We start from the raw sequence: 23,384 nt of genomic DNA on the forward strand, positions 1-23,384 counted from the left end.
CTAAAAAAAACATCGATAACGTTTAACGAATAAATTCCTTTTTTTTTTTGTCTTTTACGCAGTTTACTATTATATATAAATGACTTTTTTTTAATTTCAGTTTTGTTTTGAGTTTTTTTCCTTATTTTTTTTTATTTATTTTTTATTACTGTTTTTTCCCAAAAAATGATTCGATGCTACATTTATTGCGTTGTATGAAGCATACATCTGATCGTCATGAATTCCGAAAACACTTCCAAAGATAGCGCGTGTCGCAGATATTTCTCTGCATTTCAATAATTGTCGCAAAAATGAAAATGGCTGAGTCAATCTTTAAAATGTTGACGTCACGGGAATAGCGAAAATTAAAGAAACATAAAAAAATCCCTCGCTTTGAAGCATGCTACAGGAATGTGATGCATTTGGACTTGCTTTCTTTTATCTCCACTTGCAATTACGCTGGAATTCAGAGGACGCATTTTTAATGAAATTCAGTTTCCCGAATTGCATTTTTGAATTCCTGCATGGCGAAAGCTACTGCCTGTTTTATTTTTTTTTTATTTTCATTAATATCATATTAACTTTTTAAGTAGCGTTTTTTTGAAACAAATGGCTAAGCTTCTAAAATGACGAAATTCTTTCTAACTTCTTCTCTTTTTTTTCTTCTGCTCTTAAAGAAAATTATATTTTCCTGATGGCAGTGTTTTACGAAGCTTCAAGATTAAAAAAAATAATAAAAATAAGTAATCAAATTTCGTTTTTCAGAACTGTTTTTATTTTTACCCCAAATGTTAACTAAATGAATTGCACTTACTGTTGCCATTCTCTTTAAATTTAATTATACTATTAATAGTTTTGGTAGTTATTAACAGGATACACATAATATTGTATGTTTTCCACCTGAAAACACAATGCAATGTGCTTATCCTGTTAAGTAATTACTACGGCCTGCAAAATGCGAGCTAAAAAAAGTGATTATGCGTCGTGAATGGCTTTTTTACTTTTTTTGTGCTCTGATTTCAAATATGACATCCATCTTTCTCTGTAACATAAGAAATTTCCACAAAATGGCCTTAAATGTATGCGCAAAAAAGCCTAATTTGCATATTCGGGGAGAAAGGACATCTTTGAAAATATCTGTAAGTTTAATTTTTACAAACTATTTGATGCATAAAACTATTGGGAATGACTTGCAAAACATACTTTATGATTTTATAATAAACGAAACAGTTACCATTGTTTAGTCTATCCTTGCTTCTTGTGTGTTTTTAATGCTTAGTTTTCCTTTTCCAAAACGGGAGGACCGCATCATGGCTATTGACAATTTTCTCAATGATTTTATAAGAAACGAAACAATTACCATTGTTAGTCTATCCTTGCTTCATGTGTGTTTTTAATGCCTAGTTTTCCTTTTTCAAAACGGGAGGACCGCTTCATGACCTTTGACAATTTTCTCAAACCCTCTACCCAAGAGCAGCACACTTTATATGGAGCCCATGACTTATCCTGGTCATTAATTTTTACACTGAAATATGCATAGTATACTTACTCTCCTAAAAAAAGTTGTTATAATTCTTGAAACCTTCTTTACTCCAATTTCTCCAGAAATATAACAAAAGGAACCGTGGGAATTTAGTCCTTGCTGCCATTCAATATATTTAAAGATATTTTAAAACTTTTACATGAAAACTATAAAATTTTGTACCCTCATCTACCACGGAAGGATGCCATGTACAGATATAACAACTTTGTAGAAATTGTGTTAATCTGCACAGAATAGTTTCGGATCAAAGAGTGATTGAACAAAGAGAAGAAGTGTGAAATAAGGGAGAAGGATAGAGAAAAGTAAGTTATTCATCACTAGTGGTACCCGCACGGCTTTACCCGTAGTAGAAAATTAAAAGGTCATTTGGTTCGCCTGTGTATTTACAAATAATGGATGATGAATTTCTGGCCAATTGGCTATGATCATTCGCTCTCCCATTCCACGTCATGAAAATTTCGTTATTTATTCGTCCATCTTATGATAATTTTGCTCTGGAAAATGTTCTTAAAATTGAAATAGAAAAAGAACAAAATCGAATTTTCGAAAAATCGCTTCGAGGTGCACACTCCCATGCTACAAACTAACTGTGTGCCAAATTTCATGAAAATCGCCCGAACGGTATAGGCGCTATGCGCGTCACAGAGATCCAGACATCCTGACAGAGAGATTTTGAGCTTTATTATTAGTAAAGATTTCTAGTCGTATCTAGCTCTTATAAATATCCTCTTATGATAGCAACATTAATAAGGATTTTCAACAAGTTAGCTCTGGAGGTTAGAACTATTTTTGAGATAATTTTGGTGAAACAAAAATCTTTTAGACATGTTAATTTGCGAAGTTCTAACCATATAAAGGCTTTCGTTGAAAAAATTTTTCCGAGTAATGCTGAATAGTAGCTTCTACCAGAGCTATATCTGCAAAGACTTCTAGATTCTTGCTCTAAAGCAGATAAGCTTTTCTTCTACCATCAGTAGGTGAATGTGGGGCAAAGTGAAATTAGTTAATATACCTTTTTCAAAATTAGCAAGTTGAAAATTTTCTTTTGAAAATGAATGAATAAAATAATATTTGAATACGAAAATAAATGAATGAAAAAGAAAAACTTAATTTGAATTTTGACCTCTTGAATTCAAATTATGTTTTTCGCAATCACGAGTGTGTGTGTGTGTGTGTATGTACGCAAGTGTGTTTATGTGTGTGGGGGGGGTATATGTGTTTGTTTCTAGGAGGGTATGTGTATGTGTGTGTAAGCATGTGTGTTTGTGTCTGTGTGCAGGTATGAGTGTGTAGGTAGTTGTGTGTATGAGTGTTTGTGTGTGGTGGGGAATGTGTATATGTGTGTAGGCATATGAGTTTGTGCCTGTGTGCAGGCATGAGTGTGATGAGTGTGTGGGCAGTTGTGTGTAGGTGTTTGTGTATGTGTAGGTGTCTGTATGTATGTGTAGGTGTCTGTATGTATGTGTAGGTGTCTGTATGTATGTGTAGGTGTCTGTGTGTATGCATGTGTGTGTATGTATGTGTTTGAGTGTGTGTGTGTGTGTTAGTGTATGTGTGTGCATGTGTTAGTGTATGTGTGTGCAGGTGTATGTATTTGTGTGTGCGCGTATGTGTGTGTGTGTGTAGTTGTGTATGTATGCGGGTGTGTGTAGCATATGGACGCAACCTGGAGACGGTTTTCGCTATAGGAGCATCATCGTGAGGAGCCGATCGACGGTGATGCTGCATAGGGTGCTGGCGGGAAAATAAAATGATAGCACGTCAAAACAGTCAAGTGAGAACAATAAGCAATCATGATTGCTCAATAAATACATTAGCGAGTTATGAAATGAAGGAGCTGGAATGAGAGTTCTATAATAAATGAATCCGTAAGTTATTTTAAAAATGATTGAATAGGTAAACGACATTAACTATTTCACTTTGCCACGCATGGGATTGACTAATTGCAAAACGTTTAAAATAGAAATAATCTTGATAATATCTTGATTAATAAATAAATAACAGACCGAGTAACGGTCGGTCTCAATTAATAGTTAAAATATCAATAGCAAGAGCTTTATTATTTTAAAATACCAAAAATAGGTTTTGAATTTCAGCAAAATTTTGTGATATGGGTAATATTGTTAAAACAGAGTAAATATTTCGCCATTTCACCTTGCCCTACTTTCCCCTACCACTTATCTCTAGAATTTTAATTTTGGCAGTAAAATTTCTTTACTTCTAGGTGTACTTCAGGTGGAAGAAAAACAAAAAACGTAAAAAAAATAGTTTTAAAAAACTCTGAATGTTTTTTGAATTACCAACCAAACATGTGTGTGTGTGTGGGTATAGGCACACTCGATCCAGAAATTATAAAATATCATCGATGCTTAGTTTTGATCATATTTGTCTCAGTTTTTTTTTTTTTTTTACTCAGGAATAAAACGTGACTTACTACTAAAAACAATAAAACTCGAAAATAGAAAAATATCTGTTAATGGGTTTATTTATTGCTTTTCATATAATCTACACTAATTGATCCCTGAACTCAATTATTTTCTAGACGGCGTCAGGCTGCCGGACAACCACCGACAAACAGTATACCCCAACGGAACACTTGTAGTCCGGCAAGTGGAGAGGCTGGTGGATGAGGGGAAGTACACATGCACCTTGAGAAATAAGGAGGGAGAAAGTGCCAGAGGGAGTGTTTACATCACAGTCAGAGGTAAGAGCTTTATTAGATTTGCTGTCATAGGGAACGTCATGTTGACTCGGTATGAAAAAGTTTTATTGACTTTTTTCCTGATTTTTATTGTCATTTTATGATGGCAATCTGGCAAGGTTTCATTTTGTTTCCTACTGTAATTCTTTCAGACAAATCACATTGTAAACGCAAAGTCTTTCTTTGATTTCTAGAAACCAATTTATTTTATAATGTCAAATAATTTTACGGTGAAGATAAGTACTTGATAGTAATTTAAAAATATTTAATTTCAAACTTATTTTTCTTCATTATCAACCAATGCTAATTTACAAATGCGTTACTTAATAAAAGGAAAACATAAAATTAGTAGCATAAGCAATCATAAGGAACAAAATCATGGTCCTCTTAATTGTTTTCATGTTCAACATTAGTTAAACTTTACAATTAGGTTTTACAATATTAAGGGGGTCCGGGACACATTTTGAAAAAAAATTTTATTAAACACTTTAGAGTTTTGAAATATTTTGTACTGATTTACCATCTATTTAATAAGGAAAATCATAACATAAATGTTTAAAAAAAATTTTTTCAATTTAATTTGTTTTTTTAACAAAAAATGGGGTTGATTTAAATTGCTATAACTCAAAATATTCTTGGTCAATTTTCAATTTTTTTTCAAAAAATTATGCACAAATATCTAAATTTTTATTTTTATTCGGCGATTTTAAAAGTATTGATTCAATAAAAAATAAAAAATATTTGAAGAAAAATTTCGAAAAATTCAAAGATACTTTAAAAAAAAAATCATATTTTTTGCAGTAAACGTTTTTTTTTAATTCGCCGAATAAAAGTTAAAGTAAACTGTTTGAAAAAGATATGCTCCAAATTTCATTACTTTATCTTTATTGGTTCCTGACTTATAAGAGTTTGAATGCAAGAAATCGAGAAAAATTGCATCATGGAGAAAAATGGGTTTAAAGTTTTAAAGTTAATTACACAAGTTAGGTGCATGCAACAAGAATAACTGTATCTTTCGTTCTAATTAAGATAGAAACAATATTCAAACGTCCTTTTCAGCAGAAGAAAACTGAGTAATTTTTTAAATAATAATATTAAAAAAAAAAATTGCAAAATTTGACGATTTTTGTTCCCGGACCCCCTTAAACCTTTTACAGTAAATTATCTTCTTTATCAGTACTTTTAATAATAATTCATAATGTCTAATTACAGGAATTACCGAAGTTCAGATTTTAAATGCTTAAAAGCTTAGACTTAAAATTTTTAAAATACTGATAAAGTTAAAACCTAAAGCAGCAGGTCTTCAAACTTGAGATAAACTGCTGTGAATTTTTTCAAATAAGTAATATAATTTAAAATGTAGAAAAAAAACGACTACAAAACTGAAGACCTAACTACATGTGTGCATATTTTTATAAACAAAGAAGGGTTATAATGCAATACACCAGACAACCCAGTTATCACATCCAGAGACTATAGTTTCGATCTCAGCTCAAAGAGATAAACAGATGACGTCTGCCTCCCCCTCCCGCCCCCTTCCAAATCGGTTATTCACTAAACCAGACTGATGAGTTCTATTAAGAACTAATCTGGAGTCTATGGATGTGATAACCAGGCTGTCTGGTACATGGCATTTAGTTTTGGCTTCGAGGCAGTAACTTACTGCTAAAGTGTTATGATGCTTTAAATTATACAGGGTGTTCCAAAATCATCTTTACAACTTCAAAAATTCATAACTTCGAAAATAAACAAGATATTCATATTCTGTCTTTTGCATGTATTACTGCAACTAATAAAGTTTTTTCCAGTACACTTCAGCATGCGCAATATTGGTGGCCCTAAGCACTTCCAGTCTGCAATCAATTTCAAGCCAGGTACGCTGCATTAACTGTGGTTTCTATGAAGAAAAAAGGACCAATGATTTTGTTGTGAATAAGCAGCCCACACCACACATTAACCTTTGGGCTGTCTCGTTGAAGCTCGACTACTGCATGTGGGGGTTCAGAATCCCAAATTCGTTCGTTGTGGCGGTTTATTGTACCAGATACATGGAACACTGCCTCATCACTGAAGCACACCTTTTTCAAGAAATCTTCATCATGCTGAATACGTTGTAACATGTCTACGACAAATTCCGTACGTTTTGGTCGATCTGTTGGTAAGTGCCTGCAGCAACTGTACCTTATAGGCATACACAGGCAACTCTTTATAAAGAACCCTGTGGGAAGTGGTTGTAGGCATTTGGAGTTGCCTTGAAGCCTGACGAATTCAAGTTTTTGGACTGTGCTGGAATGTTTGCCGTGTTCGCTCCACAATTTCTGGACTTGAAAAAAAGCTTTATTAGTAGCAGTAATACATGCAAAAGACAGAATGTAAATATCTTGTTTATGTTCGAAGTTATGAATTTTTGAAGTTGTAAAGATAATTTTGGAACACCCTGTATTTGAAATAGATAAATGTACATTAAAGCCCTAATACGTACATATTTCTGAAATGTTTTACGCATTGATAAGGAAGTAAAATAATAATAATAATAACAACGCGGCATATCTTTTTAAGAAGACTAAACATTCTTCACATAACTGTTTCGCAATTAACATACAAATTACCAGCTCAACAAATCATCAAACCACTCACATCGTTCGATTAACACATTCTAGCGAAAATGCAAATCACATGCGGCCAATTCCAGTGTCTTACAGTGTTCTTCCTTGCAGTGCGGCCGGTAATAGAACCTTTCAATCTTCCCCCGTCGGTCCAAATGGGCCAGAGGCTGAGCATCACGTGCACAGTCATCAAAGGCGATCCCCCAATCTCTCTCCTGTGGCTGAGGGACGAGCAGGCGTTAAAGAAGGATGGAGACGTCAGAATCCACAATTTGGCAGATTATTCTTCCACCCTACTCTTTGATCCGGTGAAGCCGGAGCACAGAGCCAACTACACGTGCGTGGCGACTAATGAAGCCGGATCGGAAAGTCATAGCGCTGCAATGGTAATTCATGGTATGCATATTCATACGACTTGACAGTGATACATGTACAGTGATCTCTCGCTTATACGCGACCTCTGTTATACGCGTTTTTCACTTATACGCGTTTTTCTTACGGGCCCGGCCAGCGATATAGGGAAACAATGTTAACTCTTGTTCATTTATACGCGAAACCTAAAATGCACCTTTCACTTATGCGCGATAATTTTTTTTTTCAATTTTTAAGTTAAATCGCATATTTGCGCTTCTGTCTCTTGGAATGTATTGCACGCCTGGACTCCATTGTTCGAATTCTTCCAAACACGCGTTCTTTTTTGCACAAGTGAGCAATTGGGGTGGAATTAGTCTTGTGATTGACATCGAGAGGGGAGAACGAGTTACAAGCGAAAAGGTTGGCATCATTAAAAGTCGTGGTCAAGCGATAAGCATTGACGTTATCTTTCAAGGATCTTTTCATCCTCGTAGACTATAGCTTTGATCACGCGATTTTTTAGGTTTTGAGAAATTCGCTTACGTACTGTACAGTGTATAAAAATAACAGAACGTACAACTTCATTTTTTTAAAAATTACAATGCATAAACCGAAATTATGTGCATATTGATTCATTAATATTAGTAGTGTACTACAGTGGTGGACAAAATTATAGACTCAATTTTTTTTTAATTTGTTTCAATTACAACATGACTCGGTTTCAATTATTTTAATTGAAGTAAAGATGAATAGTTGAAGAAGTAGTTCTAAAATTAGTACATCTTATCAATTAAATTAAAAAATTCATTAAATTAGAAAATTTGAAAATTTAATATTTTATCATTACGTGAAACCTGGACAAAAGTATAAACTCAAAGGTAAAAAATCCAGGATTACGAGAAAGTTTCGTTCGAAAATGTTAATTTAACGCCATAGAATGTATAAATGTTGCCATCAGTGATTGCTAAAAGTTTTGTTTTTGGAAATTTATGAGAAACATATAAATGCACCGCTGGACAAAATTATAAACTCATTTTTTTTTCTCATTTTTTCAATCATAATTTAACTCAGTTAAAAATTTTTTGTTCCAGTAAAGATAAATAACTCTTTCAGCATGGTAAAGCAGAATTGGCATTTCTTAATGGAAGATAGAACGCTGAAGATTACCAATTAATACTGGAAGATCATCTCTTACCTTTTGCTCATCTGAATGCTGGAGGTAACTGGTTATTTCAGCAAGATAACGCGAGTGTACACACAGCGAAAAGTACAAAAGAATGGTTCAAGCGCTGGGGTATCAAAGTTATCAAATGGCCAGCTCGTAGTCCGGATCTTAATCCGATTTAAAATCTTTGGGGGGGGGGGGGGGGACCACGGTTCGCAAAGTTTATCATGATTGGCACCAGTACCAAACCACAGATGAATTAAAAAGGGCAATACTTTCAGCATGGAACCATATGCCACTGCAGCTGTTAGAAGCTCTTGTGAAATCTACATGACCAGCCGCATATTCGAAGTAATTCAGAAAACTGGGGGTCCAACTCGTTTTTAAAAGTTTGTAGTTTACACTAATGGCTAGATTTAATGCAGTGTTAATTTTTAAAACATTTCAAATATTGCTAATTTTTTTTTTTCAATTTATCCATGTTAACAGCAAAATTACATTTCCCAAAATCTATGCTTTTGTTTTACTGAAGTAATTGCAAATGTAACTTAATTAAACTGAAAAACAATTAAAAATTTTGTCAGCTTATAGTTGTGTTTATGCAGTATTGTAAGTTTGTAATTTTGTGATTCAGCATTGGTTCATTTTTGAATATTATATGATTAAGTTTTTGAATAAAATTCTACCAAACTGCAGAGTTTCTTACTTTTGAGTTGATACTTTTGTCTAGGTTTCATGTATTATAAAGATATTAAAGTCGAGATTTTTTTAATTAAATTATTTATTTTATAAAGTTTATGAGTTATACTGAATTTAGGACTATTTATTCAGTTATTTATCTTTGCTGGAACAAAAAGTTTTTTAACTGAGTTAAATTATTATTGAAAAAATGAAAAAAAAAATGAGTTTATAATTTTGTCCAGCGGTGCATTTATACGTTTCTCATCAATTTCCGAAAACAAAACTTTTAGCAATCAATGATGGCAACATTTATTCATTCTATGGCGTTAAATTAACATTTTTGAACGAAACTTTCTCGTAATCCTGGATTTTTTACCTCTGAGTTTATAGTTTTGTCCAGGTTTCACATAATGATAAAATATTAAATTTGAAAATTTTCTAATTTTATGAATTTTTAAATTTTGTTGATAAGATGTACTAATTTTAGAGCTATTTCTTCATCTATTTATCTTTACTTCAATGAAAATAATTTAAACTGAGTCATGTTGTAATTGAAACAAAAGAAAAAAAAAATTGAGTCTATAATTTTGTCCACCACTGTATAAGTATTACTATAACTGATGTAAACTTCTTGCATTTAAGCTTATTTTTGGGTTTTTCGCTTATGCGCGAATTTCACTTGTGCGTGAAAATTTCGTTGTCCCCCTTGGGTCGCGTATAAGTGAGAGATCACTGTATTCCTTTGCATTATTTTTTATATCTTGATTGGATTCAGCAAATGAAATTCAAAATAGTCAAATGTTATGATACGTGCAGTTTAACCCGTAACAGGGGAGATGAAAAAGTAAGACGTAACACGGCACGTGAGGTCTCAGAGACCGCTCTACTTTCATGTTTAAATAAAAAGAAAAATTAATTTGAATTTTGACATCTTGAGTTCAAATTATGTTTTTCGCAATCACGAGTGTGTGTATGTAGGAGTGTGTGTTTGTGTGTGGGGGGTGTGTGTGTTTGTGTGTAAGGGGTATGTGTATGTGTGTAGGCATGTGTGTTTGTGTCTGTGTGCAGGCATGAATGTGTGGGTAGTTGTGTGTATGTGTGTGTATGTTTTTGTGTGTGTGTGTGTAGGTGTCTGTATGTACGCGTGTGTATAGGGGCATGTGTGTGTAGGTGTATGTGTGTGTATGTGTTTGTGGGTGTAGTTGTGTATGTATACGCGTATGTGTAGGATATGGACGCAACCTGGAGACGGCTTTCGCTATAGGAGCAGCACCGTGAGGAGCCGGTCGACGGTGATGGTGCGGAGGGTGGCGGTGGGAAAATAAAATGATAGCACGCCAAAAACAGTCAAATGAAAGAAATAAGCAATCGTGCTTGCTCAAAAAAAAAAAAAAATCGTGTAATTAAGATATATTCCTGTAAATTCTCTTAAATATTCTCTGCACTTTTGTTAGCACGGGGAAAAAAATATTTTTGAATTTTGAACTAAAATATCTTTTTCGAGGATATTTAACAAATGCCTAAAGATTTTTCGAGAGAAAAAAATGCTGCAGTAAATAATTTATTATTCGTAATAACAATAAATCCGTTATCAATTAATGATTTTATTTTAGTTGTTTAATATGTACAGGACATTTTAATAGCAAAACATTGATTATATCACGTTACGGGAAAATTTTGACAGCCCTTTAACTATCAGTATTTCACGTCGTATTTCCAGGAATATTTCAGCCTTTATTGTCCTTAGAACATCATTGCGTAACTTTTGCAAACATTTCAAACAATTCTCAACTTCATCTGGAATATTTTGCATTTCTTCCGCATAACGCGTATAAGATAAATGAACCTATATCGGCGGTTTTAACGTTAAGAGCCATGTCTACTACTGCCGAAAATTGTAACACTGAAGGAGAGGTGCGGTCTCACAGACCGCTTCTAAAGAATACAATGAAATATAAACCAGATGCACTTGCCTAAAAATGCTGATAAGCAAAGGAGGTGTTCAAGGTCACAAAACAGAAAGCCATTGAGAAAAACCATTCAATCGGACTGAAAATAAAATAGGGATGTTGGGATGAACTTTTGAGCGGTCTGTGAGACCGAACCTCCCCTGTTAAGCGTGAATAAAGTTTTGATTAAACAAACAGAATGTCACTATAGTCTGACTACCGGTGAGATGGAATGGTAAACCTCTGGTTAACAGGCGGAAATAGAAGCATCTATTACTTTTCAGGGATGCAAGTTTTTTGTGTGTTCCTTTTAATGAAGCTGATTTAAATAAAATTGCTAAAGAGCGTGCATTAAATTATTATTTTTCCCTCTCTTTCAGATAGACTCGTCTTAGCTGGACGATTGCCATTTCCGTATCATCCGTGGGCAGACTGCAACTTGATTTTTTTTTCAGCTATTGAGCAGGGTTTGTTGATTAAAACGTGAAAACTCACTCCAGTTTTCGAAATAGATTGATTGATCATAGAATTTTATTTGTCAGAGAGAAAACCATACCTTCGTCAAACCAAAAATTCTGAATTCGCAAAAGAATTTTAAGTGCTTGTTTTGATGTTCCGATATTCCTCCAAAGACATTTTCTAAATAATTGTTCTCATAATTTCCACATTTGCTCTCCTATTTCTATGGAGTTTAAAAATCAGTATGTGCTTTTGCAAAGTAGCTTTGATTATGATTTTCGTAAACATTTTTTCCCGTCTAAATCTTTCAGAGGTGATACATAACTGATGTAATACATAACTTTTTGATTTATCGTTAAAGATTTGGACTTTAAAAATAGTAATGAAATTATTTTTCGCTTGTGTCATGAAGTCTTAAGTAACGTACATTAAATCACCGGCTGTTTTTTTTTTTTTTTTTTTTTTTTTTTAACACACTAACATTCGTATGTCTAAATGTCACCTCAAACACCCCTTGAAGTCTTTTTTCAATTACCAGCCTATTTCGAAAGTAAGTTATCGAATCAAACTACTACAGAGGTTCGCACACCGCTTAGAAAAACCAAAAGGAAAAAAAATCTTATGTTATTGAAAGGAAAAATTAATTACTTTGACTTAAACTAAATATCGTAAATTTTTATGCTGGAAGCAGTCTTTATCACATCTTACACATAATACTTAACAGCAAATCTGCCTTTTTTTTCTCAGCAAGGCAAAACTAAAAAAAAATCACTTGAAACAATTAAGTTTTGTAAATGTTCAGCTTCCATTATAAAAGCCATAATTTAAAAGCTCATTTCCAATAATATCACTCCAAAATGTAACTATGTATGTTTTAATACTCTTTGTTCATCAAAAAACGCCTTTTTTTAACTGCTGCTATTTTTGTGGAAAAACAAAAAGAATAATTATTAAAATTACGATCCCACTAAATTAAAAAACATTATTTGCTCTTTTCCTATCATGAGCTAATGGTTATTTAATAGCTTCTTTCGGGGTCAAATTATAAGAATGCCAAATTATTCCTCATATATAGAACCAGAGACAATCAATGATATCATCATAAATTTATCAATATTAAGTTATTTTAGAAAGTCACAAAAAAAAAAAGTTCTGCTACGTGAGATATTTCTACTTTAATTGGGTCAGATATGTAACATAAAACGAAACTAAAAAGTTAAGATACCGTTATCAAACTCGCATATCGTGAGCTTGCAGATTATCTTATGATGTGAAAAATGAAAATTCCACCCAAAAACTTTCACAAAAAAGTGCTAATAATGACGTTTAATAGTTATTTAATGCATCTAAAAATGACTTTTTTTTTCATCATATCCAGTCGACTTCAAGTTTTCTTTTCTGCCTTACAGTACCCCCACGGTGGAAAACAGAGCCGAATGATGTCGACGTCATCAAGGGGCGGGGCGTCATGATAGACTGCGAAGCCGAAGGTTTTCCGCCGCCGCGATTAACGTGGAGAAAAGCTGAAGGTTTGTTTTTCTCATTAGAAGGGACTCTTTATGTCGTAATGTGTCATAAATTCACATTAGTGTCTTCGCGAAATATCATGAGTGAACGAGCAAACTGATGGTAATGACAAAAATAAATGTCTGGTAAAAGTAGAAAGTCACTTTTGCAATGTACTCTGTACTTTTTGTTCCTCTGTATTAATCCTTGTATAACAATTTTTTACTGCAGCCAAGTCACTTAGGAAAGACAAAGTTAATCCTTTGTGGCTCTTTTCATACTATTCAGTTGTGCGTAAAAAAATTAATTTTCGATTCTTATATTCTCACGAGTCTTTACTTCGTATATTTGGATAAAAATCCAGGAAGAATGTAATGCATATTTAATCCTGTATGCATGATGAATGGATATTGAGGCTTTTGAATTTTCGTAAAAAATGTGAAAATGCAAATGCCACAAAAATTTATTCAGTTCGTTTTATAGCATCAAATAAAACGCGAAGCTCTGTGCATTCTTTAAACCTTATGATCTTATTTCTATATTTGTGTATACGTTTCTGTAGCACCTACTGCTTTTGCAAGTTTAGGAACATTGAGCTTTCGGCCTAGATTCTAGAATATCTAGTTTTTCTTTGTCTTTTCTTTCTGTTTAACTTTTTTTCTTCTGAAGAATATAAAATAAACAGAACAGTAACTTTTCCTTCAATATAAAATCACACATTTATTATTACTGTTCAAATCCCTGTCGAATAATTTGGTTGATTAGGAGAGTAGTTTCCAGTGACCACAAAAAATAAATATTTTTCAACATGCTAATTGTTTTTACTAACTTAGGAACTTTAACCTTTTAACTTAGACCCTATAGCTAGTTAACTAATATCTAGTTTTTCTTCTTTGTCCTTTCTTTTTCTTCTTTTTTTATTTTGGTAACATTATTTTTTTGTAGTTAAGAATATAAAACAAACAGGACAGTAACTTTCTCTTCAATATCCTTACTCTTTATACAAAATAGCACTTATATTATTACTGTTCTATTTCCTGTCGAATAGCATTGTTTATTAAGAGAATATTTTCTAGTGGTCACAGAAAAAAGAAAGAAAACAGACTATGCAGTATTCTAAAATAGCATATAACTCCTAGTTTTAACGTTTTCAGCATGTTTACACTAAAATTGCGTAGAAGAAGCATTCCAGGGCATAACGTGAAAGTAAAATCAAAATCAATTGGAACCTACTACATGATACAATACGACAACGCCCTTTTTAAGATGATACACATCGAGAAGTTCTCCTGATGCCGCAAACAAGAGGGGGAGGGGGACAGTGAATTCTTGCGACAATTACTCACTTTGGCTGATTAATTTTATTGAGTTTATTTGCGGAGGATCCTAAACAGGCTATTGTAGCCAAATTATTTTCGTTTTGTGACATTTTTCGAAAATGAGAAAAACAGTCGCGTCTAGGAATTTGCATGGGTATGTGTGCATTGAGTAGAAAAACAAAACAAATGGACGTTCATCACTCAAACACTCAAAACTTTGCTCACAAAAATCTCACTCCCCTTCTCATTTTCCAATCTCATTTAATAGTCCTCACGACATAAACTCTCTCAATTAAATGACAAGTGTGCGAAATTTACAGTCTTATAATTATAATGATGAAATGCTTATAAGTCAATGCAAATTAACTAAAAAGTGTAATATAAAAAATAACTGTTAAATAAAAATCTTCTAATCCGACTACGTTAAAACCAAAAAACAAAGGAAAAAACAATCCCAGTAGTTTATAATGTTATTATTAAGTGCTAATATATATAACTACACCATTGAAATTGTTTTGTAATCGATTCACTCAGAAGACAAATTCAAAAGCAGAATAGATGGATCAACAGTCGGTGCCCATTCCTTTTTGACCATTAAAGCAACCTCGTAAAACATGAATGGGCCTCGACTGTTGACCCTTCTATTCTGCTTTTGAATTTATGATTTGTCTTATGCTTGTATCGATTATAAAACTATTTCAATGGTGTAGTTATTCAGTAGTATTTAATAACATTTTAAACTACTGGGCTTTTTTTTTTCTTTTTCTTTCTTTCTTTCTTTATTTTTTTTTTTTTTTTTTGGTGTTTACGCTCTCGGGGGTTTTTGTTTTTATTTAATATTTTTTTTTCCAAGAAAATACTGCGAACCGGGACTAGATTACTTAATCTTCTAGTTTTAAGCCTGACATATTCTGGATGAATTATTTCTTTCTAAGCCGCTATTCACATTTGCTTGACAGCCGACATAGTGGTGCCAACACTTATGCGTATGTCTTGTACTCCTAAAAGTACAGGTTCGAACCTATTTCCAGTTCACGAAGTTTCAAATTGTGGAAACCTGACAGCGTCCATGTCGCTTGTCGCATGATGATGTCAAATAGTCGTTTGGATTTGAATACTCTTGGTAAATTGAAACTCCTACAGCAGTTTTACATCGTAAGAGCTCAGCTGCCTCGATCTGGTAGGGAAACTAAGCAATGCAACTATCGTGGTGATGGCAGTCACTGATAATACAGACATATGGAAAAAATGGTTGCCTGTCGCAGGTGTGTGCACTAAGTCTACGAATGGTCAGTAATCACTACGCAGCCCTAATACAAACAAACCAACATTGTTTCGATCAGTCAACCAATTCATCCATACACTTTTTAAATTCAACTTTGGGAATGTTCTTTAGCCCTATCTCTTCTGCTGCTTGAGTGTTTAAAACATCATCTCAAAAAGATGCTTTGCCACTCATATTTCATTCCACCCCTAAAATTAACTATAATATATATTTTCTTATGTTTATTTTCAGATAACATTATATATTTTAGATAACATAATATACATTTTGGTTAGTATATGTATTTTTAGATAACAAAGTGTATTTATATTGCCTTATCTTATTTGTACGTTAAATTTTTTACTCAAATTGTTAAATACCAACATACTAGAAAATAGTTATCTTATTGTGTATTTTCATAACGTAAACTAAAACGAGTAGTAATGTAAACTACATTTACTCAACGTTGATAATTTAGATGGATTCATTTTTATTATTTCATAAATTTACACATTTTTTAAATCATTACCAGGCGTTATTAAACAAAACTAATGTAGTCAACAACAAATCATCGCCGCACACACTCATGAACTTGTTACTTCACAAATTCATCCTTCATTTATATTATATAAAAAATAATTTTAAAAAAATCTTCAGTAAAACAGTCAGTTCCGTAGCACATTTTCATTCACTTTATATTGTTTCTGTAAAGACTGAAGTTCAGATATGTTTAAATTCGCTGTTTCAGTTATCATTGCATTTGCTTTACCAAAACGAAATCGTTCTACAACTTCAAGAATATTTTGATGTCAAAAACCAAATAAACTTTTCTCATGAATTTCACTTACTTAACCGCTGTCTAAAAACAAATATTTAACAATAATATAAAAAAACCCTAAATACAGTAATTGTAATGTTTGTAAGGTATTAATGTAACAAGGAGGAAAGAACATCATGAATAAATGTATCTATAGTAACCTTTTAAAGCAAAGAAAAAAAACAAAAATAAAAGAAGGACTTGGACACTAACTTAATGACAGTAGAACAATCTACATTAGCTAAATTATAATTTGCCAACATTCTTCTCACCATTGGCTTAATTCTTATATAAAAACGAAACTTTAACAAAAAAAAAAAAATCAAACACAATCATTAAAATGTGTTAAGAAAAAAAAAACTCATAAATTAGTTTGTGTGTATAAACCTTGAACAGCCAATAAAATTAAAATTTGGACGGAGGATTTGTCATCATTATTCATATCAATCATTTAAACTTCAACACTTCGGTCTTCGTATACCTAGAATTACGACGGTGGTCATTTTGACCCCCGGAAAGAAATCTGTGCAGTTTCCCACATAATGGTATATTTTTGCAAAAATTAGTTTAAAATAAACATAAACATATTTATTAATTATGCAGTTTATTTAAATCATATATATATTTTATGAATATGTTATAAGTTATTTTTAAAAAGTTTAAAATACCCTTTAAATAATCAGTGCTGTTTCAGTTGCATTTCAGAAACTAGGGGCTAATAGCCCTTTTTACGTGCAAAAACATAATGAATGCTTCAAACTCTTTCAATATTATATTCTAAGAGGCATTTTTGAATTGGTGCTCTGTTTCAGCATCAGTAAAAGTATTTTCATGTTTTTTTTTTAATCTCAAAAGGGTTAAAATGACGCCTGGCCACTCTTTTAGCTATCATCCTTTAATTTGGGTTTAAAAAAAAACAATCTTCTTGAAAACTTTTTATTACTACACAGCACAATTATTTATGAAGAGTCAAGGAGGGATTAAGCTTTTTATGAAGATTTGGAGGATCAGTTAGTAAAATATTTTGCTTGGGGTCATAATGACCCCTTCCGTAATTATAGTGTTACCAAACTATCAAACATATTCATTGAAAGTGTAAATAGAGAAAAAAATAGCAAGGCGTGAAAAAAATTTCACTTTAAAAAACTTTTCACAGCTAATATAGCTATTATTTTTACAAATTTGCATGAAACTGTCTCCATTATTGCACTTACACCATCTCATCCTCTCTACATTTTTCAAAACGTGTTCCAACTTATGTTTGCAATTATTTTTCAGGAACTGTTCCAGAAAGTTATAAACCAATCAGCAGCAGTTCCCATCTTCATGTCTTCGAAAATGGATCGCTCACAATTTTGGATGTCGGAGAAAATGACGCGGGATATTATCTCTGCCAAGCGTCGAATGGCATCGGATCAGGATTGAGCAAAGTCGTTAGTTTAACAGTTCACGGTATGAATGATAATATTCTAAATCACATCTGAAAAGTGTCCTCGGTTGATAATTATAATTCCACTCAAAATAGAGTGGTTGTTTGTTTATTTATTTTGAAAGAACCTTTACTGCTTCGATTTTATTATAACTAAAAACGAGCTGATACGTGCATCACATGACTTCCTTTTACTCCAATTTAAAGATAATAGTGCCTCAGAGTGGGCAAAAAGACACTTTAAATACTTTCATTCCAAGTCTGTTGCAAACCGAAGCAGAAAAAACGTTTTATACAGATAAATTTTCCAAATTTTGGCATTTTTAATGGGATTCAATGGTTAACTCTCTAAATATGGCTAAATTGAAATCAAATTTTAAAAAACGCCAAATTCGTCGCCAAGTTGGCGACAAAACTTGGCGACCAAAAGTTTGGCGATACATTGCCAAGTGTTGGTCAAATTATAACACCGCTTGAGTTTACATCGAAATTAACAATGATTTTACCTCAAAAAGGTGAAAAAGACCCCCTTTGGAACATCCGAATGCAACCAAAACAGAAGGTGCACAACTAGACCCCCCTTGCATTCTATGTACCAAATTTCAACTTTCTAGGACATATCATTCTTAAGTTATGCGAGATACATACAAACATACACACATACGCATATACGCACATACACACATACATACTTACATACAGACGTCACGAGAAAACTCGTTGTAATTAACTCGGGAATCGTCAAAATGGATTCTTCAGGTGTCTATACGTTCTTAGGCATGTGTTCACGTGTGGTCGGGTTGAGCAAAAGAATCAATATTCATTCGGGGGCGAGCAAAATGGAAATTAAGGCCGATTTTTGAGTGAAAAGTTTTTCGCGAATACAATACTTCCTTTTTTGCAAAAGGAAGTAAAAATAGTGTACATTTCAGTATTTGAATTTGCTCTAAACCATTTGCATAATTTTGTTATAAACATCCATTCTCACAAAGGAGGCTCATTTTTTCAATAAAGATTGAAACATGATTCTGATGTTAATCGAGGGTGCTAAATGCGGTGGTGGGTCTAATTTGTCACAATTGTCCCGTGATATACGCGATTTATATAGCATATAGCGTAGAACGATATAGCGTATAACGATATACTTCAATATCGATTCAATGACAAGTCTCGGTGTATGGGTCAGGATACAGAAAATTTACAGGCACCTTTTAAATATAAGGACTAAATTGGGACTACTTCATTCATAGCCATCCAATTTAATGTAAAAATTGAAAACTTATGCGTTATTTACGAAAATTTGACCACTTACTAGTGGAAAGCTTCATTAGAGTTGCATTGCAAACTAAAACTTGACCACGGAGAGATGGCAGATGATCTTGAAGCGGAAACCTCATTTGCAGCATTTGTAACAGGTAGAATCAGGCAGAAAGCACCGAGTAGTAAAGGTGCGCCCTTTTCGCTGATCCTATCTGTTAAAAAAATTTTAAAACAGCTTATTACAAATGATACAAATGACGTTTCCGCTTCAAGACCATTCGCCATCGCTCCGTAGTCAAGCTTTAATCGGAAACGCTCCGAGTAAGCTAACATCTACAGAGGATCTGTGTTTCGTTTATTCGCAGCATTCCGTGAAATATATTTCAATCGCTTATATCTCGAAAACGTTAATGTTTGAAAAAATTAGACAAGTGCGTATCGTTCCCTTGTCAGCCTAGCGATATTAAGACTTTCGGAGTGTACGCATTTATATATGTTCCTAGGGGCTTGAAGCCCTTGATACTTATTTTCTACTTATTTTAAATTACGTACTCTTTGTATTATAATAATGCTATTTTGTAGTAATAACTTTCTACACTTTTTAGTTAGTCATATGCCGTGCAAATATAAATTCCTCATTCCAATTTACAAATGATCGTTGACAAAATGTTTTCGTTATCTTAAAATTGTAACTCAAAAGGGAGGTTTGAAAAATCATAAGAATGACTGTTTACATTCATTCCGTTTTACCGTTGACAAAATGTTTTCGTTTTCTAAAAATATAACTCAAAAAAGAGGTGTAAAAAACATACACTGTTGAAAATTCAGCAAACTTTTATGGTAAATATTACTGTAAAGTGGAGTGTTTACAGTACAGAAAAAACATTACAGTAAATTGTACCGAGAAAGATAAACGATTGCAGCTCCAATTGATACACCACGTGACTTACAGTGCGAAGCAGATATCACCGTATTTTCCTTACTCGATGCGTCCCAAGTCGTATGGTGTGCAGCAAAGCCGCCTACCAATTTAAAGGTCTAGAGATCGAACCAGCTTTTAGCATTTTTTTTAACTCTCGTTTATTCTACCGTAAAATTTTACAGTAAAATAGGATTATATGGTAATAGCTACTGGCAACATGGATGCAAGTAACGTTTACCAGTAACGTTACCAATACTAGCCAGTAACGTTAAAATTTCAGGATTATTTTTAACAGTGTAAGAATGACTGCTTACATTCTTATAAGTCAACTATGGTTCGCAAATAACCAGTAAGCGGTGCATGTAGTTTAGTTTATAAATTTATTTAGCCCTCAATAGTTAGCCCCCCCCCCCTCGTGGAACGTAAGTGATGAGGTGAATATATGTAACTTCAAAATATATGTCTTGTGTGCTACAAGCAAAAAAAAAGAAAAAAAAAACGAGAATTTTTCAATATTTATCAAGTTAACTACTCATGACTCGTTTTGTAAACGCTATGTATCCAAAAAGTATACACGCAGAACGATAAAAAATATATGAAAATAAACATACTTATTTAAATTTGCAATTGCGTTTACCAGGTGATAATACGAGTTCAGTAATTTTTAAATGGCAACAAAACAAGAAAAGCAGTTTTTTTTTTTTTTTTGTGTGTGTGTGTGTTAGGTCCTATCAACGTCCAGTGTCGTCCTGGTAATGCCCTTTGTTATTTATATAGAAGAAAAAGCGCACAATTGACTATGGGTTAAGACAACTAAGGGTATGACTTTAAGTACAAAATTACAAGTTAACTACATTGTTTTTTGATTACCTTACAGACCGGGAAAATAATCTTACTGCATTCAAATCTAACTTATTCTGGTTTGTTACGTCTTTGCTATTTGGCTTTAAAAAACATAGGTGAACTCACAACGTGATCTAAGAATGTAAAATAACAATGTTTAAAAATTAAAACTATTGCAATGTTTTCATGTCTTGCCAGCCAAGTGTTAGTGATTACAGAAGGCCAAAAATAAGTGAGTGAAATAAATTATTGTTTATCTTTTAAAGCGTCAACTTGTAAAATGCAGAGGTCAAGGGTTTTCCGAGAACATTAGTTTCTGCTAGTAGGTACCTCTTTTCGAAACTCGATTTCAAACCTGTATTGGAAAACATTTCTGTAGTTACGATTGAATAGCAGCTGTGATCTGCTACTCAAAATTATTTAAATTGTGACAGACGGACTTATGGTAGTTCACTGCAGTTTGACGTAATCACATGATAAGGTCAAGTGAGCTAAATCTGGTGATAGAGAAAGCCATGAAACTGAAAGTCTCAAGCATTTCTTGGACACTTTATACTAAATATAATGATCATGAATTGGTGTAATACTTTAATTAAGCCTTTGTTGTTTAAAAAAGTATATTTAAAGACAAAAGCCATCTTTTTATGCCAAATTTAAAACCCAAAACGTGTTTAAGGACACAAATTAAGGTGATTTTTTTTCCTCTTCGGTTGAGCAGCGCATCTTTTTGCTTGATTAGAGTTAGAAACTAAGTTAAAAATCAAAACTCAACTTCGGAGTTAAATTTATGGGATATTGTAGGTAAAACATTAACTACTAAACTTTAAGAGACGAAAAAAATGCATATACCATCTTGTTTAAAACAAAAATAATAAACTGAAAACTTAATTTCCTTACGGGTTTAAAATATTAAGTTTATTTATCTTAATATTAAGTATATTATATTGAGATATTAAACTGTTTTTATACTTATTTAAATGTGCGCCTAAAAAACTATTATAATTTTTTTCCTCAAAAAATAACGAAGCTCAAAAGCTTTTTAAAATTTTATTTCACAAAATACAATTTTTGCTGCATAAATAATCTCTAATTAAAATAATTGTCCCAGTGGATTGGTTATGAGTGTCTGGTACTTTTTAAGTAATGTTATTAAATTAGTAAAAATATATTAAAAATTAACTCTTTTATTTAATTAATTTGTTTCTAACGCCTTTAATTACATTGAGATAATATACTTTTTCAAAAAAGAAAACACCATATTTTTTGCTTTGCCTTTGAAGTAATGAAATATTATTTGTTGACAAGACTAAGATTAATTACACTTACATTTATTTTTCACGAGCAATAAAACGTGTTTGAAAAAAAAAAAATATTCACTTCGCATTATTATTATATTTCAAATATTTTAATTAAATTGCTCCTGATTTTGTTTTTATTTTCTTATTAAAAGTTAATTAAAAATATATCTGATTTAGTATAATAGATGGCTACTTTATACAAGACTTTGAAAAAAAAAGTGTTCAGAACCAAACATTTTACATTCATTAAGATTTTGTTCAGAGAGTTATATCTAAGATATTAACTCAAGCATAAGGTTTATATTTAGTTTAAGTGAGGGTGTTTCGTTTCAGATATATAAGCTGTCATGTATTCAGAGTAGAGATGAAAACAGTTGGGAAAAAACCAAAAAATTTCGGAAAAAAAAACGTTTTTTCCGAAGGGGTTTATTTCCACTCCGGAAAAATTGAAAAAATGATTTTTTTCAACTGTTCATGAAGTTTTAATTGAAATTTTCAGGAAAAAGTGATTAGAAATTTTCATACTTAAATTCTGATGCAGTTTCCTTCCTCCACCCCCTCCTTGTATGTCAAAATACTGTCTATGATAATGCAAGTTGTTGTATGATAATATAATTTGCATATACATCAAAAAACATTTAATACGTTTTGGAAAAAAAGTAAACTAATATCCTTAGTGAAGAATTTACTTTGGATACTCTTTCCTTTTGGGACTTTAAAAAGCATCCAAAAGAGTAATGGACATGCTGAAAAGTATACCGGTTGAAAAATTCCAGCGCTGGTACCAACAGTGGGGAAAACGCCTCCATCGGTGCGAAACTGCCCAAGGGAACTAGTTTGAAAGCAGTGTTGCCAGATTGGGGAAAATTCCCCCCCCCCCATGAATTTTCCCCCCGGAAGAAATTTCCCTCGGAATGCTTCGGAATTCGCATTATTATTCTGCGTGAGCAACTAGTTGATAGGTGAAAAAGGTAAAAATAAGTGTGATGAAGAATGTTCTTGGATAAATATATACAAAAATCATAGTTCAAATGTACATACAGAAGCAGAGTAGTAAATGCGAGCAGAAAAAAAAAATATTTGGTTATTTCTTATCTTTTAGTCAGGCGCTGGTATTTATGACTTGTGGCACCCGCACGGCTTTGCCCGTAGTAGAAAATTAAAAGGTCTATTGGTTTCCCTGTATATTTACAAATAATGCATGATGAATTTCTCGCCAATTGGCTTGCCCACGCTACAGTTCCATGTTATGATAACTTGGTAATTTACTCGTCCATCTTATGGTAATT

At 32.6% G+C, this 23,384-nt stretch overlaps 1 protein-coding gene across 1 annotated transcript in view; it reads left to right on the forward strand.

Annotated features, from left to right (window-relative positions):
- LOC129222352 (cell adhesion molecule DSCAML1-like) overlaps positions 1-23,384 on the forward strand; it is a 151,641-nt gene that overhangs the window by 85,712 nt on the left and 42,545 nt on the right. Inside the window, exons 7-10 of the mRNA XM_054856847.1 lie at positions 4,065-4,226; positions 6,941-7,225; positions 12,847-12,966; positions 17,622-17,795. Coding sequence (XP_054712822.1) covers positions 4,065-4,226; positions 6,941-7,225; positions 12,847-12,966; positions 17,622-17,795 — 741 coding nt within the window. The remainder of the gene's footprint in view (positions 1-4,064; positions 4,227-6,940; positions 7,226-12,846; positions 12,967-17,621; positions 17,796-23,384) is intronic.

Source organism: Uloborus diversus, chromosome 5 (assembly GCF_026930045.1).
Source record: "Uloborus diversus isolate 005 chromosome 5, Udiv.v.3.1, whole genome shotgun sequence".
In the NCBI taxonomy this organism is placed as follows: Eukaryota; Metazoa; Arthropoda; class Arachnida; order Araneae; family Uloboridae; genus Uloborus; species Uloborus diversus.